This window comes from Erinaceus europaeus, chromosome 4, assembly GCF_950295315.1.
Source record: "Erinaceus europaeus chromosome 4, mEriEur2.1, whole genome shotgun sequence".
NCBI classification, from domain to species: domain Eukaryota; kingdom Metazoa; phylum Chordata; class Mammalia; order Eulipotyphla; family Erinaceidae; genus Erinaceus; species Erinaceus europaeus.
In genome coordinates this window covers 45,660,737-45,687,862 of record NC_080165.1, presented here as the reverse complement: position 1 = coordinate 45,687,862, position 27,126 = coordinate 45,660,737, and the positions used below count along the sequence as shown (strand labels likewise).

The 27,126-nt window shown below is 38.4% G+C and overlaps 1 protein-coding gene across 1 annotated transcript in view; it reads left to right on the top strand.

Annotated features, from left to right (window-relative positions):
• CAP2 (cyclase associated actin cytoskeleton regulatory protein 2) overlaps positions 1-27,126 on the top strand; it is a 210,965-nt gene that overhangs the window by 108,151 nt on the left and 75,688 nt on the right. Inside the window, 3 exon segments of the mRNA XM_007539275.3 lie at positions 16,252-16,395; positions 16,720-16,805; positions 24,569-24,674. Of these exon segments, the coding sequence (XP_007539337.2) occupies positions 16,252-16,395; positions 16,720-16,805; positions 24,569-24,674 (336 nt within the window).

Genomic DNA, 27,126 nt, shown 5'->3' with positions numbered 1-27,126 from the left:
AAACTAGAACTGCACCATCCATTCTCCTGGGTCTCCAGTTTATCAACTCCCTCAGCAAACCTCAAGAGTATTAGCATCCAAAGCCACACAAGTCAATTCCTAACACTAAACCATGGATACGTACATGCATATCTCACATCTGACTTTTTTGGTTTTTCTGGAGAACCCTGACTAATTCATTACCAGCTGAGTAAATGAAATAGGAAAGGGATATGAGTATACTGTTTATTGTTCTACCCTGGCCCCTCAACCAGCCCTAATACATACATGACAGTATGACTTTATAGTATAGATGAAGAAACAAGTTAGCTAACAAATATAAACTCTCTCTACAGACACAGTAATCAAGATTATTTTCATTTTATAACATAATTAAGAGCTAGGAGGCTTATATCCAATACCTAAGCCAAAGACCAAAGGATAGTCTTACTACACATACCTAATAGAAAGTAGTTCTGGGGGCCAGGTAGTGGTGCACCTAGTTAAGCACACACATTACAGTGCTCAGGGACCCAGGTTCAAGCCCCTGGCCCCCACCTGCAGGGGGAAAGCTTCAAAAATGGTGAAGTAGTGCTGCTAGTCTCTTTCTCTCTCTCTCTCTCTCTCTTTCTCTCTCTCCCCCCTCAATTTCTGGCTATCTATATCCAATAAATAAAGATAATAAAAAAGAAAGTAGTTCTGCATGTATATCCTATTTAGTGCTCAGTTCACACAAACTATAAGTCACCCTCTCCCTTTAGGGTTAATGTGAAAAAAAAATGCAGAAATGTATAAACCCTGGTGATGCTTTGGGAGCATTTGATCCATGGCATAAGGGAGCTTCAAATAAGGAGACGCTAAGGGGTAGCTGTAAACTTGGAAGTGGTAAAAAAATAATCTTTCTTGGATACTAAAGATGAATTCCATGGTCATGGGGAAGCACAGAGAGAAAAGATTATCCAAGACCTAAAAGCTGAAGGCTACAAGGACTGGCACAAAGATCCCAGTTTGAGCCCCTGGCTCCTCACCTGCAGGGGGAGGTCGCTTCACAAGCGATGAAGCAGATCTACAGGTGTCTGTCTTTCTCTCCCTCTTTCTGTCTTCCTCTCTTCTCTCTATTTCTCTCTGTCCTATCCAATAACAACGACATTAATAACTACAACAATAAAACAACAAGGGCAACAAAAGGGGATAAATAAGTATTTTTTAAAAGTTAAATAAATTAAAAAACAAACAAACAAAAAGCTGAAGGCTAATTTCATTGTATACTATATACTTTAAGATAAGACAATAGATATAGTTTCTCTTTAGAACATTGTAATCTTTAAATTGGAATATAGACGACTGAGAAACTGGGGGAAAAGACTAATTTCATTAACATATGTTTGTTTTACAAATGGAAAAGAACACCATGATTTTTTGGTATTTCTAATTAATCTGCCTTAATGCACAGCATATTAAATTTGTGAAAGAAGAGAAGATAGAGAAAATAAGGAGAAAAAAGAGACTACAGCTGCCAGTGATGAAAGTGATTAGAGGTGGGAGACAGCTGGTAAAAAAAGGACTGGCAGAAAAGGCAGCGGTAGAAGATGGAATCTTAGTTTAGAGAGAAGGGTTGTGTGGAAGGGTGGGACCTATCCTATCAGACTTTCTCAGATTATTAAAGCCTAAGGGATATGTGTGTGTGTGTGTGTGTGTGTGTGTGTGTGTGTGTGTGTGTGTACATGCACACACGTGTTACAGGTGAGAAAGAAGAGACTTCTTTATGTCCATTAAATGTTGTTCAGAGTCTTCTGGGTAATGAACAAGAATTAATGTCAGGGAAGCAGAAGAATGAATACACAATGAGAAACCCAGTACATTTCTGTGAATGCTCAGGTACCCTCCCCCACCCCACCAACACACACATACACACACACACACACACACACACACACACACTCACAGACATACACACACGCTTGTGCTTCCTGTAGCAGCCTTTTCCAAGCTCTGTTTCACATAATAGACTTTCTGGTTCCCTAGAAAACTGTCAGAGAAAAAACTTAAGTTTCACAGGTAAAAATGCTTTAAAAAATATTAAGCTAAGGTTAAATATATCTTGGAGTGGCAAAATAATTCACTTGGATAGTGTTCTGCTTTGCCATGCACATGACCCAGGTTTGAGTGTGGTCTCCCTATTGCACTGAAGGAAGCTTTGGTGCTGTGATCTCTCTCTCTTTCTTTCTCTCTCTCTCTCCTCCAGGGTTATCACTGGGGCACAATACAAATCCACTGCTCCTGGTGACATTTTTTTTCTTTTTCTTTTTCTTTTCTTTTTTTTTTTTTTTTGGATCAGACAGAGGAATTGAAAGCAAAGGGAAAGATAGAAAGGGAGAGAGATACCTGCAGACCTGCTTCACTGCTCATGAAGCAACCCCCCTGCAAGTGGGGAGCCAGGGGCTCCTACCAGGATCCTTGGGTGGGTCCTTGTGCTTCCTACTATGTGCTGTTAACAGGGTGGGACACCACCCAGTCCTCTCCCTTCTGCCTCTCTCTCTCTCTCTCTTTTAATTATGTTTCTTTAGTATCCCCTCAGTACTCTGAGGTGAATTGTGCCTCACCAAAAGGGAGCGCCATATGCAGAATCCCCCTGAACTGCACTGAAGGAGAAGCACTATTGAACTACTCATCAGATTGGTGCAGGTGGTCTGTTCTTGCACTATGGAAAAAACTGCTCTTGAGAAAAGTAAGCAGTGAAATCTTATAAAAATGTGTTAACCTTTAAAAGTTGATTTCTGATTAAGGATGATTGGAGCTAAGTATCTTTATGCAGTAATCATTCACCTATCCATTTGACTGTCTTAAGATTTGCAGGGTAATTATTGAAATCTTTGCATTCCTGAGTTTAGAATGGAAATTAAAGTTGTACATGATCTCATCACTGTTCTGAATAAATGAATTGCAGATAAATGGTCTAACCACCCCACTACCAAGGACCACTTATGGTATACAGTGGTGGAATAGTGTACTTGACTTCTCTCGGGTCTTTCAAATGGCAATTTAAATGAGGATTTGCCATTATTAAAAAGTTTTGGGGCTGGAGAGATGGCATAATGGTTGTGCAGAAGACTTTCATGCCTGAGGCACCAATGTTACAGATAACAGCCCCTGCACAACCTAAGCCAGAGCTCTAAGTAAACTAGAGATGAGAGCAGTATTCTGATGTCTGTCTGTGTGTGAGTGTCTCTCTCTCTCTAACTCTCAGTGAAATAAAATGAATATTTTAAAGAGTAGTTTTCACAGCTATGAAAATCAATTAGTATTATGTTTTTTTATTAGTGATTTAATAATGATCAAGAAGATTGTGGGATAAAAGGGGTACAAGTCCATACAGTGCCCACCACCATAGTTCCAAATCCCATCCCCTCCATTGGGTGCTTCCCTATTTTTTTTAAACAAGTGTTTTTTTTTTATTTTATTTTCCCTTTTGTTGCCCTTGTTGTGTAACATTGTTGTGGTTATTGATGTCATTGTTCTTGGATAGGACAGAGAGAAATGGAGAGAGGAGGGGAAGACAGAGAAGGGGAGAGAAAGACACCTGCAGACCTGCTTCACTACTTATGAAGACTCCCCTGCAGGTGGGGAGCCGGAGACTCAAACCCGGGATCCTTAAGCCGGTCCTTGCGCTTTGTGTCACATGTGCTTAACCCACTGCGCCACTACCAACTCTCGATTCCTTATTTTTTAACCCTCTGGGAGAATGAACCAAAGATCTTTATGGGGTGCAGAAGGTAGGAGATCTGGCTTCTGTAATTACTTCTCCTCTGGACATGGGCATTGACAGGTCGATCCATACCCCCAGCCTGTTTATATCTTTCCTTAGTGGGGTAGGGCTCTGAGAAAGTGGGGTTTCAGGACAAATTGGTGAGGTTGTCTGCCCAGGGAAGTCAGGTTTGCATCATGGTAGCATCTGCAACTTGGTGGCTGAAAAGCATTAAGATATAAAACAGAAGAAATTGCCTAATAATCAGGAACCTAAAGGTAAGAATATAGCAGATGAAAGTTGTGGTCTTCATGTTCAGAGAAGCTAGGCAGTCTATTTTAAGTTTATTCCAAGGAGTCCATGACTTCAAACATTTTTGCCTGAGCCCAACAGCTAACATGCAGGTGGGCTGAAAGTATTGTCTGGGAAGATGGTGTCAGAGTTGGGAACAGAAATAAAAAGCTAGACCAGAGAGAGAGTAGCTCCAAATATGGGAAAAGTATATAAATACCATTAACTGTAAACCCCATTGATTTGACCTAGGGCCTATGTCTACTCATATTTAGCACAGGAGCCTGTGGCATTATGTTTGTGGTACAGTCAATGACCAATAAATGTTGGTAGGAAAAAAATAATGGCAGGGCTGGGGTAGATAGCATAATATTTATGCAAAGAGACTCTCCTGTTTGAGGCCCCAAAGTCCTGGGTTCAATCCCCCATACCACTATAGGCCAGGGCTAAGCAGCGCTCTGGTAAATAAAGAAATAAATAAAGGAAGTTCCGATTATTTTTCTGTTTCTAAGAACTAACTCCTTATCACAACATATTGTTATAGATTTCATAAAGCTAATAGATTTGAATTACTTAGATAATTTTCTTGGAGACTGTGAGATAAGTGAAGTAAAGCTCAGTGAGATCTATTGCTGTTGCCCTTTAGAGTCCAGAGTTCCATAAAGTAATATTGCAGGTGATCATAAAATCCATCCCTGCCATAATGAGTCAGAGGATCCCTACGTAGGTAAGGTAAGAGTTGATATCATCTCAACAATGCCAATAGAACGCGCTGGAGCAATTGCAAAGTGCAAGGCGAGGCTCTTCTTGACTTCTCAGTTTATTCCTTCATGACTATTGTGTATAGTCAGGTTCACTTCTTTTTTTTCAGCTTAATTTTTCCTTCTTGTGTCTCTGCCTTAGTTTTGTATGCCTTATCTTATCTCTGCTCATGAGTGCCAGATTTCAAATAATTCAGCTAATCTCTCCTTCCTACCAAATCCAGAAGTTTCTCAGGACCCATTTGTCACACTAGAATTGTATAAGTATCCCATATTCATTTGTTAACCTTCACATCAACATATGATAGTGATGACCCTCCATTCCAATGAAATATTATTATCCTTCATATACATGATTCTTTTCTATCTTTTTCTGTATATTTGACATGGCTTCTTTTTTTAAATGTATTTATAAAAGGGAAATACTGACAAGACCATAGGATAAGAGAGGTACAGTTCCACAAAATTCCCACTACCAGAATTCTGTATCCCATTTCCCGCCCTTGAAAGCTTTCCTATTCTTTCTCCCTCTGGGAGCATGGACCCAGGATCATTGTGGGATGCAGAAGGTGGAAGGTCTGGTCTCTGTAATTGCTTCCCCACTGAACATGAGCATTGGCAGGTTTATCCATACTCCCAGGACATGGCTTATCTTATGATAAACTACTACTGGGGGAAGGGAGGGGGAGATCATACTGATTTGCACTAAAATGTATTTAGGAGTTTACACATTTTAGAAGCATCTCTGAAGTATTAAAATAATTAAACTCACCAATAAAATTCACTCCTCACAAAATCCAAGTCTCCTAGATATTATTCCTTAAGAACTGGTTTTCAACAAGTCTATGTGATTCTTGAGGGTATTCTTAAGAGTTTAGCAGCAATAAAATGAACTATCTTGTGAAATGTGAAACCTTGTAAATATGCAAAAATATTAACATTTTCTCAAGGAATTTGTCAAGAAGCAATAGGGTAGCATGTATCCTAGTATATTATGCATTTTTAGTGTTTGATGTAATTTACTTACTGAGGTTGACTTATGTAATAGTTATGCAGATGCTTTATTTTTTGTTTTCATTGTCTTAGGTTTATATATGTTTCTGGAAGTATTTCCATGAGACATATTATGAAACCTCCTAGTTTTCCTGGACAATAGAAGAATTTTGTGTAAGAGGAGCATGAGGGGAAAGAGGCCTAGGGGAATATCTATAATTGCACCAAAGTAAAATAACTTAAATTAACATTTCTGATAAAAAAAAATGTGTTCCTGACTTAAAATGGTAAAAAAAAAAAATTGCTTCATTTATTACAATGTACCCAAGCAGTATATATTTATAGAAGCACTGTTCCAGATTTGTATAACCTTTGCCTGAAAAAATGTTACACTGTTTATCACCTGAGTAAGTTGAGAATTTTTTTTTCTTTTACCATTTGTGGTGGTAATAGTTTACATTGCGGTTATTAACGTATAGGTATAGTTTCTCATCTATCCATGAGAGGTGTCTGCAGAATATTCTCACCTCCAGCTTAGGTCCTTTGCCATCAATATACATCATATCCTGGTAATATCTGAACATGTTTTCATGAGGCCACTTCCTTACTGCTAAGAACAGGCTCAATATTTTTGATACTGTAAATTTGGTAACACCTGTCTGAAAATTTTTACCATAAAAGGTGCAGAGTCGACTAGTATGTTTTAAAGTCTTTCTCTTAGTTGCAAAAGAAATACACACATAGATTAGAAAATTTAGAATATTTGGGAGTTGAGCGGTAGTGCAGCGGGTTAAGCACAGGTGGCACAAAGCTCAAGGACTGGTTTAAGGATCCCAGTTTGAGCCCCCGGCTCCCCACCTGCAGGGGGTCACTTCACAGGTGGTGAAGCAGGTCTGTAGGTGTCTATTTTTCTCTCCCCTTCTCAGTCTTCCCCTCTCTCTATTTCTCTCTGTCCTATCTAACAACAATGACATCAATAACAACAACATAACTACAACAACAATAAGAAGACAACAAGAGCAACGAAAGGGAAAATAAATTAATTAAATTTTAAAAAAGAAAATTTAGAATATATGAAATGCTAATAAATGATGAAAGTATGTTAACATGTTGATATACATCTTTTCACAAGTTTTCTCTGATATATATCTCACGCATACAAATGGAATCAACTGACTAGACTTTGCACAAAAATACATACAGGATCAGGCAGTGGTACACTAGATTGTGCAAGGACCATGTGCAAGGACCCCGATTCAAGCCACTAGTCCCCACTTGCTAGAAGGAAGCTTCATGAGCAGTATAGCAGGGCCACAGGTTGTTTTGTTTGTGTTTGTTTGTTTGTTTGTTTGTTTGTTTTTTACCAGAGCACTGATCAGCTCTGGCTTATGGCAGTGGTGGGGGGGGGATTGAACCTGGAACTTCTGCACCTCAGGCATGAGATTCTTTTTGCATAACCATTATGGTATCTACCTCTGCTCAGTCTCTCTTTTTCTCTCTCCCTCTCCATCGTCTCCTCCCCTCTCAGTTCTCTATGTCCTATCAAAATAAAAAGAAAGGAAGAAAAAAAAGAGGGCTGGATAAATGACTGCTGAGAACAAATGGGACTACATAAATTGAAAAGCTTCTGCACAGTTAAAGAAGATCTTTACATCTGACAAAAGGCTAATAACCAAAATATATAAAGAGTTCACCAAACTCAGCAAAAACAAACAAACAAAAACCATCTAAAAGTGGGGAGAGGGTATGAACATAATATTCACAAGGCCAATAGACATATGAAAAATTCACCCCGTTATTGATTGTCAGAGAAATGCAAATTAATACAATGAGATACCACTTTAGTCCTTTGAGAATGTCATACATTAGAAAGGATAGTAACAACAAGTGTTGAAGAGGTTGTGGGGGTGGGTAAGGGAACCCTCCTGAACTGCTGATGGAATGTACATTGGTCTAACCCCTGTGGAGAGCACTCTGGGGAACTTTCAGAAGGATAAAATGGACCTACCCTATGATCCAGCAATTCCTCACCTGGGGATATACCCAAGGAACCAAACAAACCCATCCAAAAGATCTGTGTATAGCAGCACAATTTTTCACCAAACTTGGAAGCAACCTAAGTGTTCACCAACAGATGAGTGGCTAAGAAAGGGCTGGTATATATACAGAATTGACACTACTCAAGCTATTAAGAAGGACAAATTCACATTCTTCATCACATCTTGGATGGAACTTGAAGGAATCATGTTAAGTGAGATAAGCTAGAAAAAAATGTATATGGGGATGATCTCATTCATGGAGAGAAGTTGAGAAATAAGAACAACAAAGAAAAACACAAAGTATAACTTGGACTGGGTTTTCTGTATTACACCGAAGTAAAAGATGCTGGGGACTTTTAGGTCTTGGTGCATAATGGTGGAAGAGGACCTAGGATGGGATGAAAGTGTTTTGCAGAAAATTGAGAAATTCTACATATGTGACAGCAAATGTATTTCCTGCAAACTATCAATCCCCCCAGTAAAAATATTTTTAAATGCATTTATTTATTTATTTTGGGTGGAGACAGAAATAAATTGAGAGGGTTGGGGGAGATAGGAAAAGAGACAGAGAGACAACCACAGCACTGCTTCACTACTTGTAAAACTTTCTCCCTGCATGTGGGACCAGGGACTTAAGCAAAGGTGTGCCATATTGTAATGTGTGCACTCAATCATGTGGGCTGCCACCCAGTCCCTCAGAGAATGTTTTATATAAATATTACAAAGGCATTATGAACACTATTTAAAATTATTCTTATTTTTTAAATAAATTTTTTATTTTATTTATTTATTATTGTTTAGAGAGAGAGAAACTGAGAGGTGAGGGAAAGATAGAGAGGGAGAGAGAGACAGAGAGACACTTGCTGCACTACTTCATACTCATGAAGCTTTCCTCCTGCAGGTGGGGACCAGGGGATTGAACCTGGATCCTTAAGCTCTCTAGTCAACAAATTAGTAGTGATTTTTCTCTGTGGGGTGGAATGAAGAATGTGTTTTACTGATATGTCTTCCCATCTGTATTTTCTAACATTTCACAAAAAATTACATTAATTCTTTAATCTAAAAAAAGGACATTATCTTAAAGGAATTGTCAGCATATTGATACATTTCTGCCTGCTTTAAAACTACATTAAGAACCCCAAATTCCAGCAGGGGTAGATAGCATAATGGTTATGCAAAGAGACTCTCATGCCTGAGTCTCCAAAGTCCCAGGTTCAGTCCCCCACACCACCATAAGCCAGAGCTGAGCTGGTAAGTGCTCTGGTAAAAAAAAAAAACCTGTATTCCAGAAATAACACCCTTACTATTTTATTCAATGACACATTTGAAGTGAAACTCCCATACTTTGTTCCATCCCTTACAAAATAACATCAGTGGGAATTTGGTTTTCCTTTTTGGGTAAAGTTTCTACAAAGCTTGCTGATAAAAGCTCTTTAATTTTACTTTTAGCAATGCAGCTCCATCAAAGCCTTGGAAACATCTGCTGAAAGTTGTAATTTGTGCCTGCATCTTCCTCTATTTTGACAATTTCCCATCTTCTGCAAAAGCCCCAGAACCTGGGCTAAGCTAAGGGAGTTTCTTTGGCTAATCTTAACAGGAGCTTGGATACTTACTTTCTTTCAGAGAAATGTCTCTCAGAATAAAAGAAACCTAAGCAATAAGTTAGAAAAATATCCTGAGACAACCTATTTAAAATTGGTCAATTTGAAAGCAGTGCATAGCACACTAGCTATTCAAAGTACCTAAAAAATAAATAAATAAATAAATAAATAGATAGATAAATATAACCCACAAAATCAGGGCTGAGACAGCCTAATGGTTATGCAAATGTTTTTCACACCTGAGACTTGTAGATCCCAAATCTAATCCTCTACACTATAAACCAGTGGTGAGCAGTGCTCTGGTAAATAAAAATAAATAAATAATAAATAAATAAATACAAAAATGAGTGCACTCCATTAAAAACAAACAAAAAAAGATACATTCAAAGTGTGTCTACTATTAATGGAAAGTCCTTTTGTAGTGTTAATTGACATTAATGCAACTCAATCTATATTCTTTGAGTATGCCTGATACATGCTTAATACTTAAACAGGTGGACTCATTGAACTAACAAGCCAAACATTAGTTTTTCATCCTACAATCAACGTTAGTGGAAATCACACCATGATGCTAATGTTCTTTGTACATTTTTTATTCCAACCCTGAACGTTCAGGATGAGATGGAGCATGGTAAGCCTACTTTAAAGTACAGGAGAAATCTATTGGCACAGAATAAAAGCTGTAGTGCTTATTAGGGTTATGTGCAAATAGTCCTTGTACTTAGTTCTCTCAACTGTTTTCTTTTAATGAAGACAATTCTTCATGTAATCGCCAAACTAAGGCAAAAGGAAACTTTCTCAATCTTTATGATGCTTTCATCAGATAGGCAATATAAAATATCTTCCAGAATAGTCTGTCTCCTCCAACTTTTAGAGTTTGTTCTTTGGAAGTTAGAGATAAACAAAGATGTCCTTAATAAATCAAAAACTATAAATACACAATTTCTGGTTCTTTTTCCCCATGGGCAACTGGCCAGATCCCACCACCAACTCACATATTGTATCCTTTCTCAAAAGTGTCTTTACATCAAGGAAAGTAAAATTTCCCAAACTGTTCCAGAAATTAGGTTTTTCTTTTCTTTTTTTCCCTAGTAGTTCTGCCATGATGAGAAATCAGTTGCCTCTGAGAAAATCTGTAACATATCTTTTGATCAGATGTTGAATCTGAACTAAGAGGAATCCCTTAAAAAGGGAAATGTCTGCCATGTAGAGCATGAAATTCCAGGGAGAGTACTTAAACCTGATTTGAAACCATTAGCAAACAAACAGTAATGATTATGTTACTGATGAGAATTTAAGTTTGTGTGCTTGCCTTTCCTGTCCAGTCATCATGAACTAAAGTTATTTTGCTAGGTCTAGCAGAACAAAATATCTCGAACTTGATGGCCTATATGACAGAAATTTATTCTGTTCTAATTCTGGAGACTAGAAGTTTGAGATCCAAGTATCCATAGAGTTCATGATTCTCAGAAGAAAAAGTGAACGGTGGAAAATGAATTTTCTACAAGACCTGACTGGTATCTGTAGCTATTTCTGCCATTTTCCCTTCTTACCAAATGAAAGAACTAGAAAGTCTACTTAGAGCTTTATGAGTTCTTTGCTCTCACCACCTGCGGTTTTTTGTTTATTTGTTTATTCCAAACAAAAGCATGTCTCTCACTATCTGAATAACTATTTTTTTAAAGATTTTTTTTTGAGAGAAAAATAACAGAGCACCACTAAGTTCTGGGTATTCAGTGCCAGGGATCAAATCTGGGACGCCACTCATGCAAGACCTGTGCTCTACCTAGTAGATATCTCTCCACCTCTTATGATCACATAACCTCAGTGAGGAAATAATTTTCCTGATGTTGTCATATAAGTGATAATAACCAACAATTCTGGACCATCAGAAATATTTTAATAGATAAATAATTATTAACTCCAAGCAGATACCTTAAAGATCACCTAGCATTTATTTAATATATGTACTCACTGGACTCCATTGTAAGAGTGAACTTATTCTCTCACTTATTCCTTCTGATAGTCCTATAAAGTGGATGCCATTGTTAATACTATTTTGCAGAAGGTATGGACAAGTTTGCCAACATGTAAAAATCCCTAGAGCTTAGTACACTGGGGCACAAAGACTAGAATCTAAGTAGTCTTATCCCAAACCTAAGCCTTCATCTCTTTATAATATACTCCCTTAGGTTCATGGGTAGAAAAGAAATCTTTCTGTGAAGAACTAAGTATGTTTTCCTCAGTACCCATTGTAGAGAATTGTTTTAGGGCCTCATGGAAGATCTGGGCTCTAAGCACAGCTCTACTGGAACAAGCTGAATCTACCTTAGTAAATTAACCTCTCTGAGTATGTTGTATCTCAATTATGTAAAATGGAGAATTGAATTAAGTTCTGTGCTTCTCGAATGACTAGACTGAATTTCATAAGAAATATATTTAAATCACAGGCAAGTACACACACATGTACACACACTACATAACAAATAAATGTTCATAAATTCCCATCCTTACTACATGTAAATGTCCTCTAATTTGTTCTGTTTCAGTTCTTTTTTAAAATATTGTTTATGATATATAGTTGACTCAAATGGATCTGTAAGATATATATACATATATGAACTTTATTTAGATTCCAATAAATTTCTGTCATCCTAAAATCTTGTTAACCTATGTGGGTGTTTATTTTGAACCTCTTATATACTTCTAACACATAAAAATACATATTTGAGACAAAAAACATTGTGTAGTACAGAGAATATTTTATCCTATATGAGTTAATTGCATAATAGTAATAATAATAGCTCTATTTATTATGTGCCTTCATATGCTAAAGATTTTAATGCCATCTTTACTTTTTTTTCTTATTAGTGATTTAATAATGTTTAACAAGATTGTAAGATAACAGGGGTACAGTTCCACACAGTTCCCACCACCAGAATTCCATGTCCCATTCCCTCCATTGAAGGCTTCCTATTCTTTATCCCTCTCTGGGAACATGCGCCAAAATTCTTTATGGGGTGCATGAGATGGGAAGTCTGGCTTCTGTAATTTCTTCTCTGCTGGACATGGATGTTGACAGGTCAATACACACCCCCAATCTGTTTTTATCTTTCTTCTGGAGAGGTGAGGTTCTGGGATACATTGGTGAGGTTGTCTACCCAGAGAGGTCATAGTAGCATCTGCAACTTGATGGCTAAAAGAAAATACCATCTTTTCAAAGCCTGTAGGCTAATAGTATTACTATCTCTGATATACAGATGGGAAAGCTTGGATTAAATAATTTGTCCATAGCGGCAGAGTACAATTTAAAGCCATTCTAATTCTAAAACCCTTTATATAACATTTCTTTTAGGGGCAGGTACAGAGAGTGGCCAACAAGTGAGGGCTAGAAGCCACCACAGCTGAATGTAGTTTCTCCCTTATGGTCCCTACCCATCACTACAGCCATAAGTAAAAGCTTTACCTCCAGACCAATTAAATCCCAATTTGGGGGGGCTAGAAGACATGCCTTTTGTATTTTATTCATGATTTAATATTTATTTACAAATTACATGTCAACAGGGATATAATTCCATACCTTTTCCCACCACCAGAGTTCTGAATCCCTAATCCCTCCATTGCAAACCACAGTAGTTCTCCTAAGGTAGCAGACATGGGTTAAGTGTCATCTCTACAACTATCTGTCTACATCTGTACATAATTGCCCCCTTTTTCTTCCAGGTCTTGTCCTCTCTTCCCCTCCAAGCCACACATAACCTTATTACTACATCTAAATGTCCCTCCCTTTTTCTTCTTCTCTCTCCGGGTCCTGATGGAGTTCAGAGCCCTCTTATTCTCTTCCTCCTATCACTTTTCCCCCACTGGGAGTATGGGTCAAAATTGTTTTGGGGGTGAGGAAGGTAGAAATTCTGGCTTCTGTAATTGCTTCTCCACTGGGCATGGGTATTTCATGCTTTGTTTTTATTACTTTCCAGTAATTTCAGTCTGTAGTTGAGGCTGGGAGCCTTTTCCTTGAATCTTGAATTAAAGAAAATAAATATGCAGTTAAGCAAGGAGCCCCTGGTTCCCACCTGCAGGGGGAATCTTCACAAGAGGTGATGCACTGTTCCAGATATCTCTCTTTCTGTCTCCATCTCTAACTTTCCATCTCTCTTAACTTCTCTCTATTCTATCAAAATAGAAAGAAAAAATGAAGAAAAATAAGTGGTCACTGAGAGTAGTAGATTTGTTATGCAGTCACCAAGCCATAGTAATAACCCTAGTGACAATTTAAAAAGAAAATGGAAATGAAATTAAAAAATAAGGAGCTTCTCCACTTTATTTTTTGCAAACAAGAATAAGTAAAATACAGACTAAACCTCTTCAACCACTTTTAGGGACTTTTTCTATCTTCTTTATTTTAATTTACTTATTTATTTATTTATTTATTTATAAAAACGAAACACTGACAAGAACATAGGATATGAGGGGTACAATTCCCACCACCGGAACTCTGTATCCCATCCCCTCCCCTGATAACTTTCCTATTCTTTATCCCTCTGGGAGTATGGACCCAGGATCATTATGGAGTTCAGAAGGCAGAAGGTTTAGCTTCTGTAATTGCTTCCCCACTGAACATGGGTGTTGACAGGTCAATTCATACTCCCAGCCTGTCTTTCTCTTTCTCTAGTGAGGCAGGGCTGTGAGGAGCAGAGCTCCAGGACACATTGGTGGGATCATCTGTCCAAGAAAGTCCAGTTGGTATCATGGTAGTATCTGAAACCTGGTAGCTGAAAAAGAGTTAACATATAAAGCAGAAAAAATTGTTGATTAATCATGCATCTAAAGACTGGAATATTGCAGATGAAGATTTGAGGTCTCTGTTTTGGAGATAGCTAATAGGTCTATTTTAGGTATATTCCAAAGGGCCCGTGACTTTATTAGTTTTTGCCTGAGCCTGGCATCTGATATGCAGGTGGACCCAAGTTATTGTCTGGGAGATGATGTCATGGCTGGTAAAAGGGCTAAAAAGCTGGATATGGGAAGATAGTAGCTCCCAAATATAGGAAAGTTGTATAAATATTGTTGACTGTAAGCCCCATCAATTTGATCTTGGGCCCATATTCAGCAAAGGAGCCTATGTAACCTCTACATCCCTGTAGGTCCAAATATTTCTGTCTTTTAGGAGCAGATATGCACAAAGAAGAAAGAAAGAAAGAAAGAAAGAAAGAAAGAAAGAAAGAAAGAAAGAAAGAAAGAAAGAAAGAAAGAAAGAAAGGAAGGAAGGAAGGAAGGAAGAAAGAGAGAAAAGAAAAAGGAAAGGAAGAGAGAGAGAAAGGAAAAGAGAAGAAAGAGGTAACATTATATCTTCTCTGTAAAACCAAAGAAAGTGGAGAATACTAAAAGGGGGATGACTAAAGAAATAATACAACTAGTTGTGGTACTAAAGAGTGGAAGAGTTCCCTCCCCTTATCTACAGAGGTATTCCAAGACCCCCCTCCCGAGATGACTGAAACCACAGATGGTACCAACCTCTATATGTACTTTTTTCCTATAAAACCATACCCATGATAAAATCCCATTTCTAAATTAGACACAGTGTGATATTAGCAATTATAATAAAGTTGAGGGGGACTGAGTGGTGGCCCACCTGGTTTAGTACACGTATTACAATGTGCAAAGACTTGGATTCGAGCCCCCGGTCCCCACCTACAGGGGGAAAGCTTTGCGAGTGGTAAAGCAGTGTTGTCGGTGTGTCTCTGTCTCCCTCCCTCTCACCCCCTTCCCACTCAATTTCTGGCTGTCTCTATGCAATAAGTAAATAAAGATTAAGAAAAAAAAAAGAAGAGCAAACTCTTGACTTAGGAGAACAGCTATATTACAATGAAGAGAATGGAGATACAGAATTCTGGTGGTGGGAATAAGCAGAGTTGCACCCCTGTTATCTTGTAATTTTATAAATCAATATTAAATCAATAATAAAACTACAAATAAATAGAGGTGACAACTTATAACAATATAATAAAATTAAGTTATGTGAATATGGTCTCTCTTGCCCTTTAAACATGTTATGGTACATAGTATTTTCTAACTGTGGTTGACCACAAGTAATTGAAAATGGAGGAAATGCATCTAAAATGGTGTTACTTTACCTACGTGTGATAATTCGTAACTCTTGTTATTTTGAAAGTCATTTTTATATGGACAGAGAATTCACTTCTTGAATTAATCAGACGTGAGTAACCCATTGTCATCGGCCAAGCTGACCAAGAAAGGATAGAAAGTTTAATTAGACTAATATAATGTAAATATTATATGAGCTCATGTTTTCTTTAAAAAGAATTTCAGTGAAGTTATTTCCACTTTTTAATATGTATTACTACTGTATTTCTGGTAAAACCATAGATCCTCCTTCATATCATTTCCCCATAGGAATAATAAGATATCTTTCATTAATCTTTTACCAATGCTGATTTTAAACCCATGTTATGCTGGCAAAAATCTGGGCATTCCATTTAAAACTATGACTTTTCCATGCTCAGTTTCACTGTGTTCTAGGCAGGATTCTCTGGTTAGGGCTTGTCTCACATTATTGGTTTTCTTCCATGTCTCATGAAAGAGATAACACTAATAATACCTAAAATATGTGTAATTTTTCCTACTTCAAAAACGAATAAATACAGTACTACTATACCAAAGGGGGCGAAAAAAATCCCGTCCTCTTCTGAAGGTTGTTATATGCTTCTTTTACATTCTTTGGACCAATGGCAAATCATTTCTGCGTAGTCCTGCTTAGACCAAGGTGGCTAGTGATGCTGCAATTTTGTTCTTGTAAGAGTGATCTCACTATTTACTTACAGAACGATGTAGCTGCCCTTCTGAAACCAATATCGGAAAAGATTCAAGAAATTCAAACTTTCAGAGAGAGAAACCGGGGGAGTGAAATGTTTAATCATCTCTCAGCCGTCAGTGAAAGCATCCCTGCATTAGGGTGGATCGCCGTGGTGAGTTCAGGTGGAATGCCACCTTGTCACATTCGTGGAGTATTTAGGAAAGCTGTGAGCTGTCTTCAGGATCCTTTTCTTTCCATCTCATATAGTGAAGGCATATTCCTTGCAGGCGGGATACAACAGCTCTATCTTGCTGTTTTTGAAGTTCATTGTGTCGTATTCTGAGATGTGGGAAGTGTTCCATCAGTCCTTACAGAGCCAAGTTTGCCTCCAATTTTCAATTCAACATTTTTATTGCTTTTCTTCTTCTTTAAAGCATTTTCTTTCTTATCCTATTTTTTTTCCTTCTGTTCTTGGGTGATGGTCCTGTTCTCTCAGTCCCCCAAACCTGGTCCTTATGTCAAGGAGATGAATGATGCTGCCACCTTTTATACTAACAGGGTCTTAAAGGACTACAAGCACAGGTATGTACCTTCTTTTACTGATCAGATTTTCAATTTGGCATTTATTAGACATATGTCCTTAAATGTGGTCGTTGCTAATTCCTTTCAAAGGCTTTCTCTGAACATTAAAGAAAATACATACTTTTACATATAAATAAAAGGAAAATGTTTATAAGTTCTCTGGATAATACATTTGTTTTGGAAAGTCGACTCAAATGATTAAATTTTCCTTGCTTGAATGCATGTCACTGTTATATAGTCTCCCCAATAATGAAATAGTTCAGTGATGATTTGTGGCACAAAACTTTTACATTATCAGAGGAAAAGAAGCAAGGAGGTGGGAAGAAGAGACAAAATGGGGTGATTTTGATGGTGTTGTGGCATTAGAACACTGATGGTGTGAATCACGGTTTTCACACATAGGAATATGAAACTATATGCCTCAAATGTTATAGTACCACAAACCAATTAATATATATATATATATACATATATATATATATATATGTATATATATATATATATATATAAAGAAATTTGTGCTTTAAGCAAAAATAGGGATGATGGATGATCAGAGAGAAGAAAAGAATAATTTGGACAGTATAGATGAATAACAAGAAATGAAATGAGGCAATAAATCAGGCCAATAAGAAGAAAAGCTGACACTGTGTGAAGATGGTATGCAGTTGAAGTGGTAGAGATACATATGTAGCAGCCTCTAATGGGTGTTGTGGTATCTCTCTCTGACCAGATCATGACTGTCCCTATAAACAGTTGACTGTTACTAGTGTGACCAATGCCTAGTCACACAGGGAAGGAAGGAGGCAAAAATAAGAACAACAAATTTCTACCCCTTAAATATTGGCTTCCATAGTGTGGTGCCCCTCTTGAGTCCTTATGTGGCAGAAGCAGAAGTGACCACCAGTCTACAGATGCAGGGACTCCTGGGAACAATCTCACTTGCCTGCCCAGACTGTTCAACTGAAAGGAAACTTGAGAACCTGAATAGTCTAAGTGATTGCCTCAACTCATCTTTTTTTTTTTCATCTTGTGTTTTCCTTTTTTTAATTAGTGATTTAATATTGATTCACAAAATTACAAGACAACAGGGGTTGCCTCCACACCATTCCCACCACCAGAGTTCTGAATCTCCAGTTCCTCCATTGTAAGCTAAAGCAGTTTTCCTAAGATATGGGTTAACTATTATTTCTACAACTATCTGTCTATATTTTTATATAATTGCTCCCTTTTTCTGTAAGGTCCCATCTTCTCTTCCTTTCTGAGTCACACCTAAACCTATTACTACATTCAAATGTCCCTCTGTTTTTCCTCTTCTCTCTCTGGATCCTGGTGGAGTTGGAGTTCAGAGCCCTCTGGTCATCTTTTCCCCACACTTCTCCCCCCCTGGGAGTATGGGTCAAAATTATTTTTGCGGTGCAGAAGGTGGAAGGTCTGGCTTCTATAATTGCTTCTCCCCTGGACATGAGTGTAGGCAGGTAGATCTATTCTCCCAGCCTGTTTCTATCTTTCCCTAATGGGTCAGAGCTCTGGAAAGGTAAAGTTCTAGGACATAATGGTGAGGTTGTCTGCCTAGAGAAATCAAAATGGAATTATGATAGCATCTGCAATTTGGTGGCTAAAAGACGGCAAGATATAAAGTGGGACAAAATGGTTAATGAACAGGAACCAAATGGTAGGATCACAGCAAATGGAGAATAGGGATCTTAGGGTGGAAAGAAGTTAGGAAGTCCATTTTAGGCATGTTCCTAGGGGCCCACGACTATTGTAGTTTTTGCTTGAGATTGATAGCTAATGTGGAGTTAGATAAAGTGATGTCTGAGAAGGTGGTGTCAAGAATAAAGGGCTAGAAAGTTGGACTTGGGCAGAAAGTAGCTCCCATTCTTGAAAAAAATATCTATGAATAAAATTACCTGTTTACCCCCATTCACCCAACCCAGGGCTTATATATATTTAGCCCAGGAGCCTGTGTAACCTGAGTCCCTCTTGGTCTGAGCTCAAAGTTCATAGTCATAGCCCGGAACACTGTAGGTTGCACTCATTTCAGGATCAATCTTCCTCAAGTGGCAGGGCAGGATACCCTAGCCTTCCTTCAGAGACTGGGGCAGTCCCTTCCATAGCTGCTTTATGGTGAGGGCAAGGTCCTGGGAAGGCCTGCAACAGGGCTTATGATGACGTTCCTGTTGGAAGTGACTAGTGATCACACCTCTTTATATTACTAATGTAGATCTAAGACTAAGAAAAACGTTCTACAATATTGTAAGATAATTTTTGTATTAAATATACAATGTATAAATAAATAATAGCTGTAGATCCAGGTCATTATTGAGTATTACATATGCAAAACTTGCATCACTATTTCTTCCTGGGTTGTTTTTGGTTTCAGTAAATATTGAATAAATGTTAAAGAATATTTACAAAGCGTAAATAGGGTGTTAGAAAGTACATTATTAAAGAATGCCCTTATTTTCACTACTCACTTTAAGAATCATGTACCAATATTTTTACTGCAAAAAAAGCCACATTTACACCCACACAATTTGATAGTGCTGTGAGTCAACATTAAATCGATAAATTAAGAGGAAAAAAAAAAAAGGCAGGCCAGTAAAATGGACTTTCTACCATGTGTGACGACCTAAGCTCTCAGACCCTGTACCTCATGGGATCCCTATTTGTAGCATCAAGAGAAGCTCATAAATGGTTGAGTGGTACTGTGGTGTCTCTTCTTCTCCGTGTATTTCTCTCTCCTTCTCTGTTGATCTGTCTAAAATGGAAGGGGGAAGTAGTTGAGCAAGAGTAGTAGAATCACACAGGCCTGAAGCTCTAGCATGACCACCACCACCACCCCCAAAAAAAACACACTCAGCAGTTGGCTTCAACATATTTAACTAAAAGAAATAAAACAGAGAGCATTGTGTGGAAATAGACCCCTCTTATCCTGTAGTCTTGTCAATATTTCCATTTTATAAATTAAAAAAGAAAGAAAAGAAAGAAAGAAAACATATAACCTGCTCATAGACCTTTTTACAAAGCTGAAAACAATCCAAATGTCCATCACCCAGTGAACAGACAAGTAGACAGTATTGTATCACATAATGGCATTTTGGTCAATAGCAGAAATACACTGTATGGGATATGAATCATAGGACCACACATGCAACAGTCGTCCCAATGGTCTACATACCATATAGTTTAGGTGTGTGGTGGGCCATGATATCAATGTTTGTATAATTATACTCTATGATACTCACACAGTGATTAAGTTACCTAATGGTGCATTTCTACCTTTTTATTTTATGAGGTAGAGTTTTGCATGAGAGAGAGAGAAGCCAGAGCACCAATCCTAAGCATGTGGCATTAGAGAGCAAGTCAGGAGCTCATTGTGTGCAAACCCTGTACTCTACCAACTTGAGCCATTTTCCCAGCTGCCTGGTGAAACATATCTTATTCCTGCAGTGGGGAAGTGTCAGCATCAGCCAAAAGAAGTATCATTAGTTCTCCTTATCTTCTCTTCCCATCTTGATTTCTCTATTACTGAATTGATTAATTAACTATTTAATTAATCAAAATAAAATTGGCTGTAGGGCCAGAAAGACAGTTCATATGATAAGGTGCATACCTTGCCGAGTTCATGGCAGATTGGAACCTTGCCACTTCATGGCACTGGAGGAAGCTTCATTACTGTGGTGCCCCACTTCTCTCTCTTCCTCTTTTTGTCTGAATGAAAAAGGGACTCAAAGAAGTTATCTCATTTATATGAAAAGTCCAATTCCACTAAGCAAACAAACAAATGTCAGAGATAAAACCTGCACAACGCTGTTGAACAGAACACTTTTGTTTTTCTTATTAATTTCTATTTTGCTGAATTTAATGAATACATTACATAGAATATGAATTACAGGTCCATAAAACTAGTATGTGGGGGCCAGGCAGTAGTGCACCCTGTTAAGTGCACACATCACCATGCAAAAGGACCCAGGTTCAAGCCTCTAATCCCCATCTGTAGGGAGAAATCTTCAAAAACAGTGAAGCACTGCTGCAGGTTAACAGCTTCTCCCTCCCTTTCTCTTTTTTTAAGTTTATCTTTATTTATTTATTGGATAGAGGCAGCGAGAAATTGAGAAAGAAGGGGGTGATCGAGAGGGAGAGAGACAGAGAGACAAACACCTGCAGCCCTGCTTCACCACTTGTGAAGCTTTCCCCCTGCAGGTGGGGACCAGAAGCTCAAACCCGGGTCTTTGAGCACTGTAACATGTGCACTTAACCTGGTGCACGACCACCTGCCCCCCCACCTTATCTCCCTGTCCCCTCTCAATTTTTCTCTGTCCTATCAAATAAAAACATAAAATAAAATAAAAATAAACTGCAGCCACAATGTTCCACTCTCCTCATAAAGCTTAGTCATTTCAGTATCAGCAAAATAAGCCTTGTAGGTTTAAGGAAAGACAGCTTTAGAAGACAGCAGCATGTCTGTCCTCTTCCACCCAATAAAACTTTGGTTAAAATAACTATGTTCAGTAACAGACTTCCTCTACCCAGAGAATCCTGCCCCCAGTGATATGGCTCCATGTGTTGCCTTGCTATAGGACTGTAGGACTGTGCAATGTAGAAGAAAAGGGGTACCAGTCTGCTCTTCTCACCCAAGAATAGTCCAGGGAAGAGCAAGCTTTTGTTGTTGTTACTGAAGGAGTTTTGTTTGTTTGTGTTACTGGGGTAATTTTTATTTACAAACCTCTATATATAGTAGGAGTAGTAGGGGCCAGGCAGTGGCAACTGGTTAAGCTCACACATTACAGTGGGCAAGGACGCAGGTTCAAGCCCCTGGTCCCCACCAGCAGGGGGAAAGCTTCACAGGTGGTAAAGCAGGGCTACAGGTATCTATCTCTACCTCCGCCTCTTCCTCCACCCTCAATTTCTTTCTGTCTTTATCCAATTAGATAGATAGATAGATAGATAGATAGATAGATAGATAGATAGATCAGGTTTGTGCCCCTTGACTGTCACAGTCCACCTACCAGAAAGTTCCAATGACCCTCCACCACAATCCACTGGACCCCTTCCCTCTGTTGAACTCATTTCTGCAGCTAGAGTTCAAGGGTATCTTTAAGTTTGGTTTTATCCATTCTTTTGGTTTTTTTTTCCTTCTTTATATCCCACACATAGGAAAGAACAAGATCTTAGGTATTTGTTAGCAAGACAGTGATCCAGAGCAGCACTCTGGCATATGTGATGCCAGCAGTCAAACTCAGGACTTCCTGCATGCTAGTCTGGTGCTCTACCTGCTACTTTACCTCCTGAGCTGCAAGAACAAGTTTAAGTTATAACACTAGACATAAAAATATTTATCGGCAGAGCAGGGTGGTGATGCACCTCATTGAGCACATATGTTACAATGTGCAAGGACCTCAGTTGGAGCACCCAGTCCCCACCTGCAGGGGGAAAGCTTTGCGAGTGGTAAAGCAGTGTTGCAATTGTTTCTCTGTCTCTCTCCCTCTATCACCCTCATCCCTCTCAATTTCTGGCTGTCGCTATCCAATAAATAAAGGTAATAAAAAGTTATATATATATATATATATATATATATATATATATATATATATATATATATATCCAGAATGACTCCCATATCAAACATTTCTGTACATAGTCTTTTGTTCCAAATGTACAGACACATACCTATAGGTGCCTCATCATGCCCCCCAAAACATCCAGGTCTCTGCTTTTTGCAGTTCATTTGAAGGTCACTTTTTCTTGTCTCATTTCTGAGTTCTTATCCTCTTCCCATTTACAATATGAATGTGTTGAGTGTGACTGGTTTCTTCCTATGGTCAAGAAAGAATGTGTGTGTGTGTGTGTGTGTGTGTGTGTGTGTGTGTGTGTGTGTGTGTGTGTGTGTGTGTGTGTTATTTTCCCCTCAAAGTCAGCTTTCAAGAAGAGACTGTATTTCTGGCAGCATTAAAGACAGCTGCTGAAGGTTGTAGTATGTCAGAAGCATGCAAGCAGAGATGCAGATTCATTCTTTCTTTACTTCCAGAAGTAATCAAACTGTTTCCAAGTCACCATATTTCCTCCTAGGCAGGAACCTGACAATGCAGGCAACTCCATCCTCTCTTTATATGTTCAAAGAAGCTGGGTGTGCCTTCACTCCATTGTTGGATGGTGCAGTCATTTGCAACTCATTGCTGCCTCCCTGACAGGCCCATGGTTAGAGAGGCTCAGAAGCATGCTTTTCTGTGATTTATACATGAGGGTTGTGGCCAGTGGACTCTATATCTGTGCAAACTTTACTGTATGCATACCTATGTATTTTTTAACATAATTGGTCAATGTAAAAATGTAGGCCCAAACCACAATTTGTATGTTTTCCTCTTTGAGAGCTGGGTAATTATGACTTTATTACTCTGTTTCATTTATCCTAGATGTCATTATTTGATACAGGGGGATTCTAGAAACACTAGTATTGCCAAAGACCATTCAAGGGAAGCAAATCAAAATGTATCCAGAGAAGAAATTATTGTTGACAACCACTGGAATAATAGAGGAACTTCAGTGATTGGCTTGAGCTGAATGGCCCAAGTTCATGATTAAATTTTTGTTAGCTGAAAATTCATCATTTTCTCATTTACCACTTCGCTCAAAGTGGGGAAAAATAAATACATGGGTGGAAATTATCCAAAACCAGTGCAGTTCTTTCTGCCTATCTGTAAATTTAACATCTCTAATAGTGCTCTCAACTCTGTGTATTAATTCTGTTACAATACCTAAGATTTTTTTACTACCTTTTGGTTTAGCAAAATTGGTATAAAAATAATGGTCATGACCTGCGTAACTTGCATTGTCATTTGTTATTATCAAACTGGGGTAATTTATGTGAATGTTCCTTTAGAAGTATGGGCAGTTACCCATTTGTAGGAAATCATTTTTCTTACAGTAGCAACCTTTTTATTAGTCTAAAATTATTCAAATGCTTATACCTTCAACTGAAAAATTCTGTCAAATTATTAACAAAGCAGTAACTGTTCTCTTTCAGTACCATTTTCATTCCTAAAAGTACTTTGTTTCTCAGGATGGGGTGGTGGTACTCCTAGTAGAGAGCACACATTACCAGGTGCAAAGATCCAGGTTCCAGAGTCTGGTCCCCACCTGCAGGGGAGAAGCATCACCAACAGTGGAGCAGTGCTGCATGTATCTTTCCTCTGTTTTTCTTTGTTTCTCTCTCCCTCTCTATCACTCACTGTCATATCCTCTACCAGTAAATAAATAAATGGCAATAATTGATAAAATTGACTAATAAAACAGGAAGACAGGGCAGAGAAGGTAGCATAATGGTTATGCAAAAAGACTTTCATGCCTGAAGCTCTAGAGTTCCAGGTTCAGTCCCTAGACCACCCTAAACCATTTATTTATAAATAAAGTAATGTTCTTCCCTCCACACCCACCTCCCACATCCCTATGTTCACCTGCTCATTGGAAATGACACAAGGACACATAGATGAATTGGCTCAGCTCTGTGGGGCTCCCTGTCTCTGGTTCACTCAGCCTCACACATGAAATTCAGAGAACTCAGCTGTTCTCATGAGAAAGCTGCCCACCTTTCTTTCCATAGATCTTTCCTGAAACTCTCACAGTGACTAGAAGAGAAAAGTAATTGCTCTGGGGTCATCTAGAGTCTTAATTACTACATAATCATATGCCCTCACCCATCTGGCTTATAGTTTTACTGTAGATTCTAACTTCAGTCTCTTGTACTCTCTTTTGTAACAAAGTGATTTGCGCCATGTGGATTGGGTGAAGTCTTATTTGAACATTTGGAGTGAGCTTCAAGCATACATCAAAGAGCACCACACCACAGGCCTTACTTGGAGCAAAACAGTAAGTACCAGGACCTCCTCCACATTGGTAACAAAATAGTCATTTCATGTGGCTTAGTAATCTTATACCTTAGAATTTACCCTCAAGGAATAAGATAAAATATACATGTGATTCTGTAAAAGTATTATTTGCTATTTTTAAAGCTAGAAACTGCCTATATAACAAACAGAAAGAAGGTTGTTATTTGTCTATTGTTGAACCCAGTGTACCATTTTTTTAAGGGTGTACAATGATTATATGGGAAATGATTCACCAGTCAATGTTAAGTAATAAAGTAAAATACGGACTTTGATGGGTATCAGGAAAGCATAAATGTTAAGAAACTCTGTGATAAAAATTGGAGAAAACAGAAAAATAATTATATTTTTTATTTATTATAAAAAGGAAACACTAGTATAAGAGGGAAACCACAGGATAAGAGGGGTACAACTCCATGCAGTTCCTACCACCAGAACTCCATATCCCATCCCCTCCCTTGATAGCTTTCCTATTCTTTAACCCTTTGGGGGTATGGACCCAGGGTCATTATGGGGTGCAGAAGGTGGAAGGTCTGGCTTTTGTAATTGCTTCCCCAATAATTATAATTTTAAGGTGAGGATCAACCCTTTCCTCCCTCAAGGGAGACAAAAAAAAAAAATTAAGGAGATGGAAAAATGTCTCTTTTGATTAATTTTATTATCATTGTGTAAGTGCTGCTTTAGAAGACTGTAGTTGTCTCGAGTACAATTTCTCATCTCCACAACACGTGTTAGTACATACTGCTTACCCAGCGCCAAAGTGAATTGAGACTTCTTTTCAAATCTTTCTCTCCACCTCCTGCACAATGTGTCATTAGCATGAATTCCTATCCAATCATGTATGTGTAAACACTTTGTTACTATGAGTAGTGCTGCAAGGAACTTAGGTGTGCATATACCTTTGCAGATTAATATTTTTGTATTCTTTGGATAGATATCTAGAAGAGATTGCTGAATATGACAGAGCTATTTTTAGTTTTTTGAGAAATCATCGCAGGTTTCCAGTTTACCTTCCCATTGATGGTGCTTTAGGATTCTCTTTCCTCCACATTCTACCCAGCATTTGTTGTTGCTAGCCTTTTTAAAGATATTTTTTTTCCAGAGATATGCTCAGCTCTAGCTGATGGTGGATTGAACCTGGGAACTCAGAGCCTTAGGCATGAGAGTCTATATGCATAACCATTATGCTACTATTCCTCCTACTAGCCCTTTTTTAAAATTTGTATTTATAAAATGGAAATATTGACAAAACCATAGGATAAGAGGGTACAATTCCACACAGTTCCCACCACCAGCACTCCATATTCCATCCCCTCCCTTGTAAGCTTTCCTATTAATCCCTCTGGAAGTAGGGCCAGGATCATTATGGGGTGCAGAAGGTAATGTGGACTATTCTAACAGGTGTGAGGTGGTCTCTCAGCATTGCATTTTTTATTTCTCTTTTGGTGTTTTAAAATTTATTGAATAATATTTTTAGTTTATCTATATATTTACTTATGGGAAAGGATGGAAGGGAGAGAGGGAATCAGAGTATCACTCTGGCACATGCAAATGCCAAAGATCCAAACTCAAGACCTCCTGCTTGAGAGTCCCCCTGAGCCACCTGCCAGGCCACTGAATAATATTTTCAGGACTGGGGAGATAGCACAAATAGAAGATAGCACAGTGGTCCAGGAGGTGGTGCAGTGGCTAAGGCACTAGACTCTCAAGTATGGGGTCCTGAGTTCAATCCCTGGCAGCACATGTACCAGAGTGATGTCTGGTTCTTTCTCTGTCTATCCTGTCTTTCTCATTAATAAATAAATAAAATCTTTAAAAAATATATAATAAAAAAGAAGATAGCACAATAGAAGTGCAACAGACTTCCATGCCAGAAATACAGGAAATCCCAAGTTCAGCACCCAGCACCATGATAAATCAGAGCTGAGTAATGTTCAGATAAAGAAAGAGAGGAAGGAAGGAAGGAAGGAAGGAAGGAAGGAAGGAAGGAAGGAAGGAAGGAAGGAAGGAAGGAAGGAAAGGGGCCAGGCAGTGGCACAAACAGTTAAACACACATAATACTAAGCGCAAGGACTCATGCAAGGATCCAGGTTTGAGACCCTTGATCCTCACCTGCAAGAGGGACACTTCACAAGTGGTAAAGCATGTTGAAAGTGTCTGTCTTCTTTTCTGTCTTCCCTTCTTCTCTCAATTTCTCTCTTCTCTCAAGTAAAATGGGGGAAAAAATGGCTGCCAGGAGCAGTGGATTCATAGTGCAAACACCTAGTTCCAGCAATAATCCTGGAGGCCAAAAGAAGAAAAAAAAAAAAAAGCAATAATAATAATGATATTAGGCAATTCTACTTCTTTAGGTTGTACTTTAACCCTAGGATAAATTCTCAGCTAGTGTCTGTCTGTTTCCACTTGAATTCCTACCTGAGATGTTGATTGCCCAC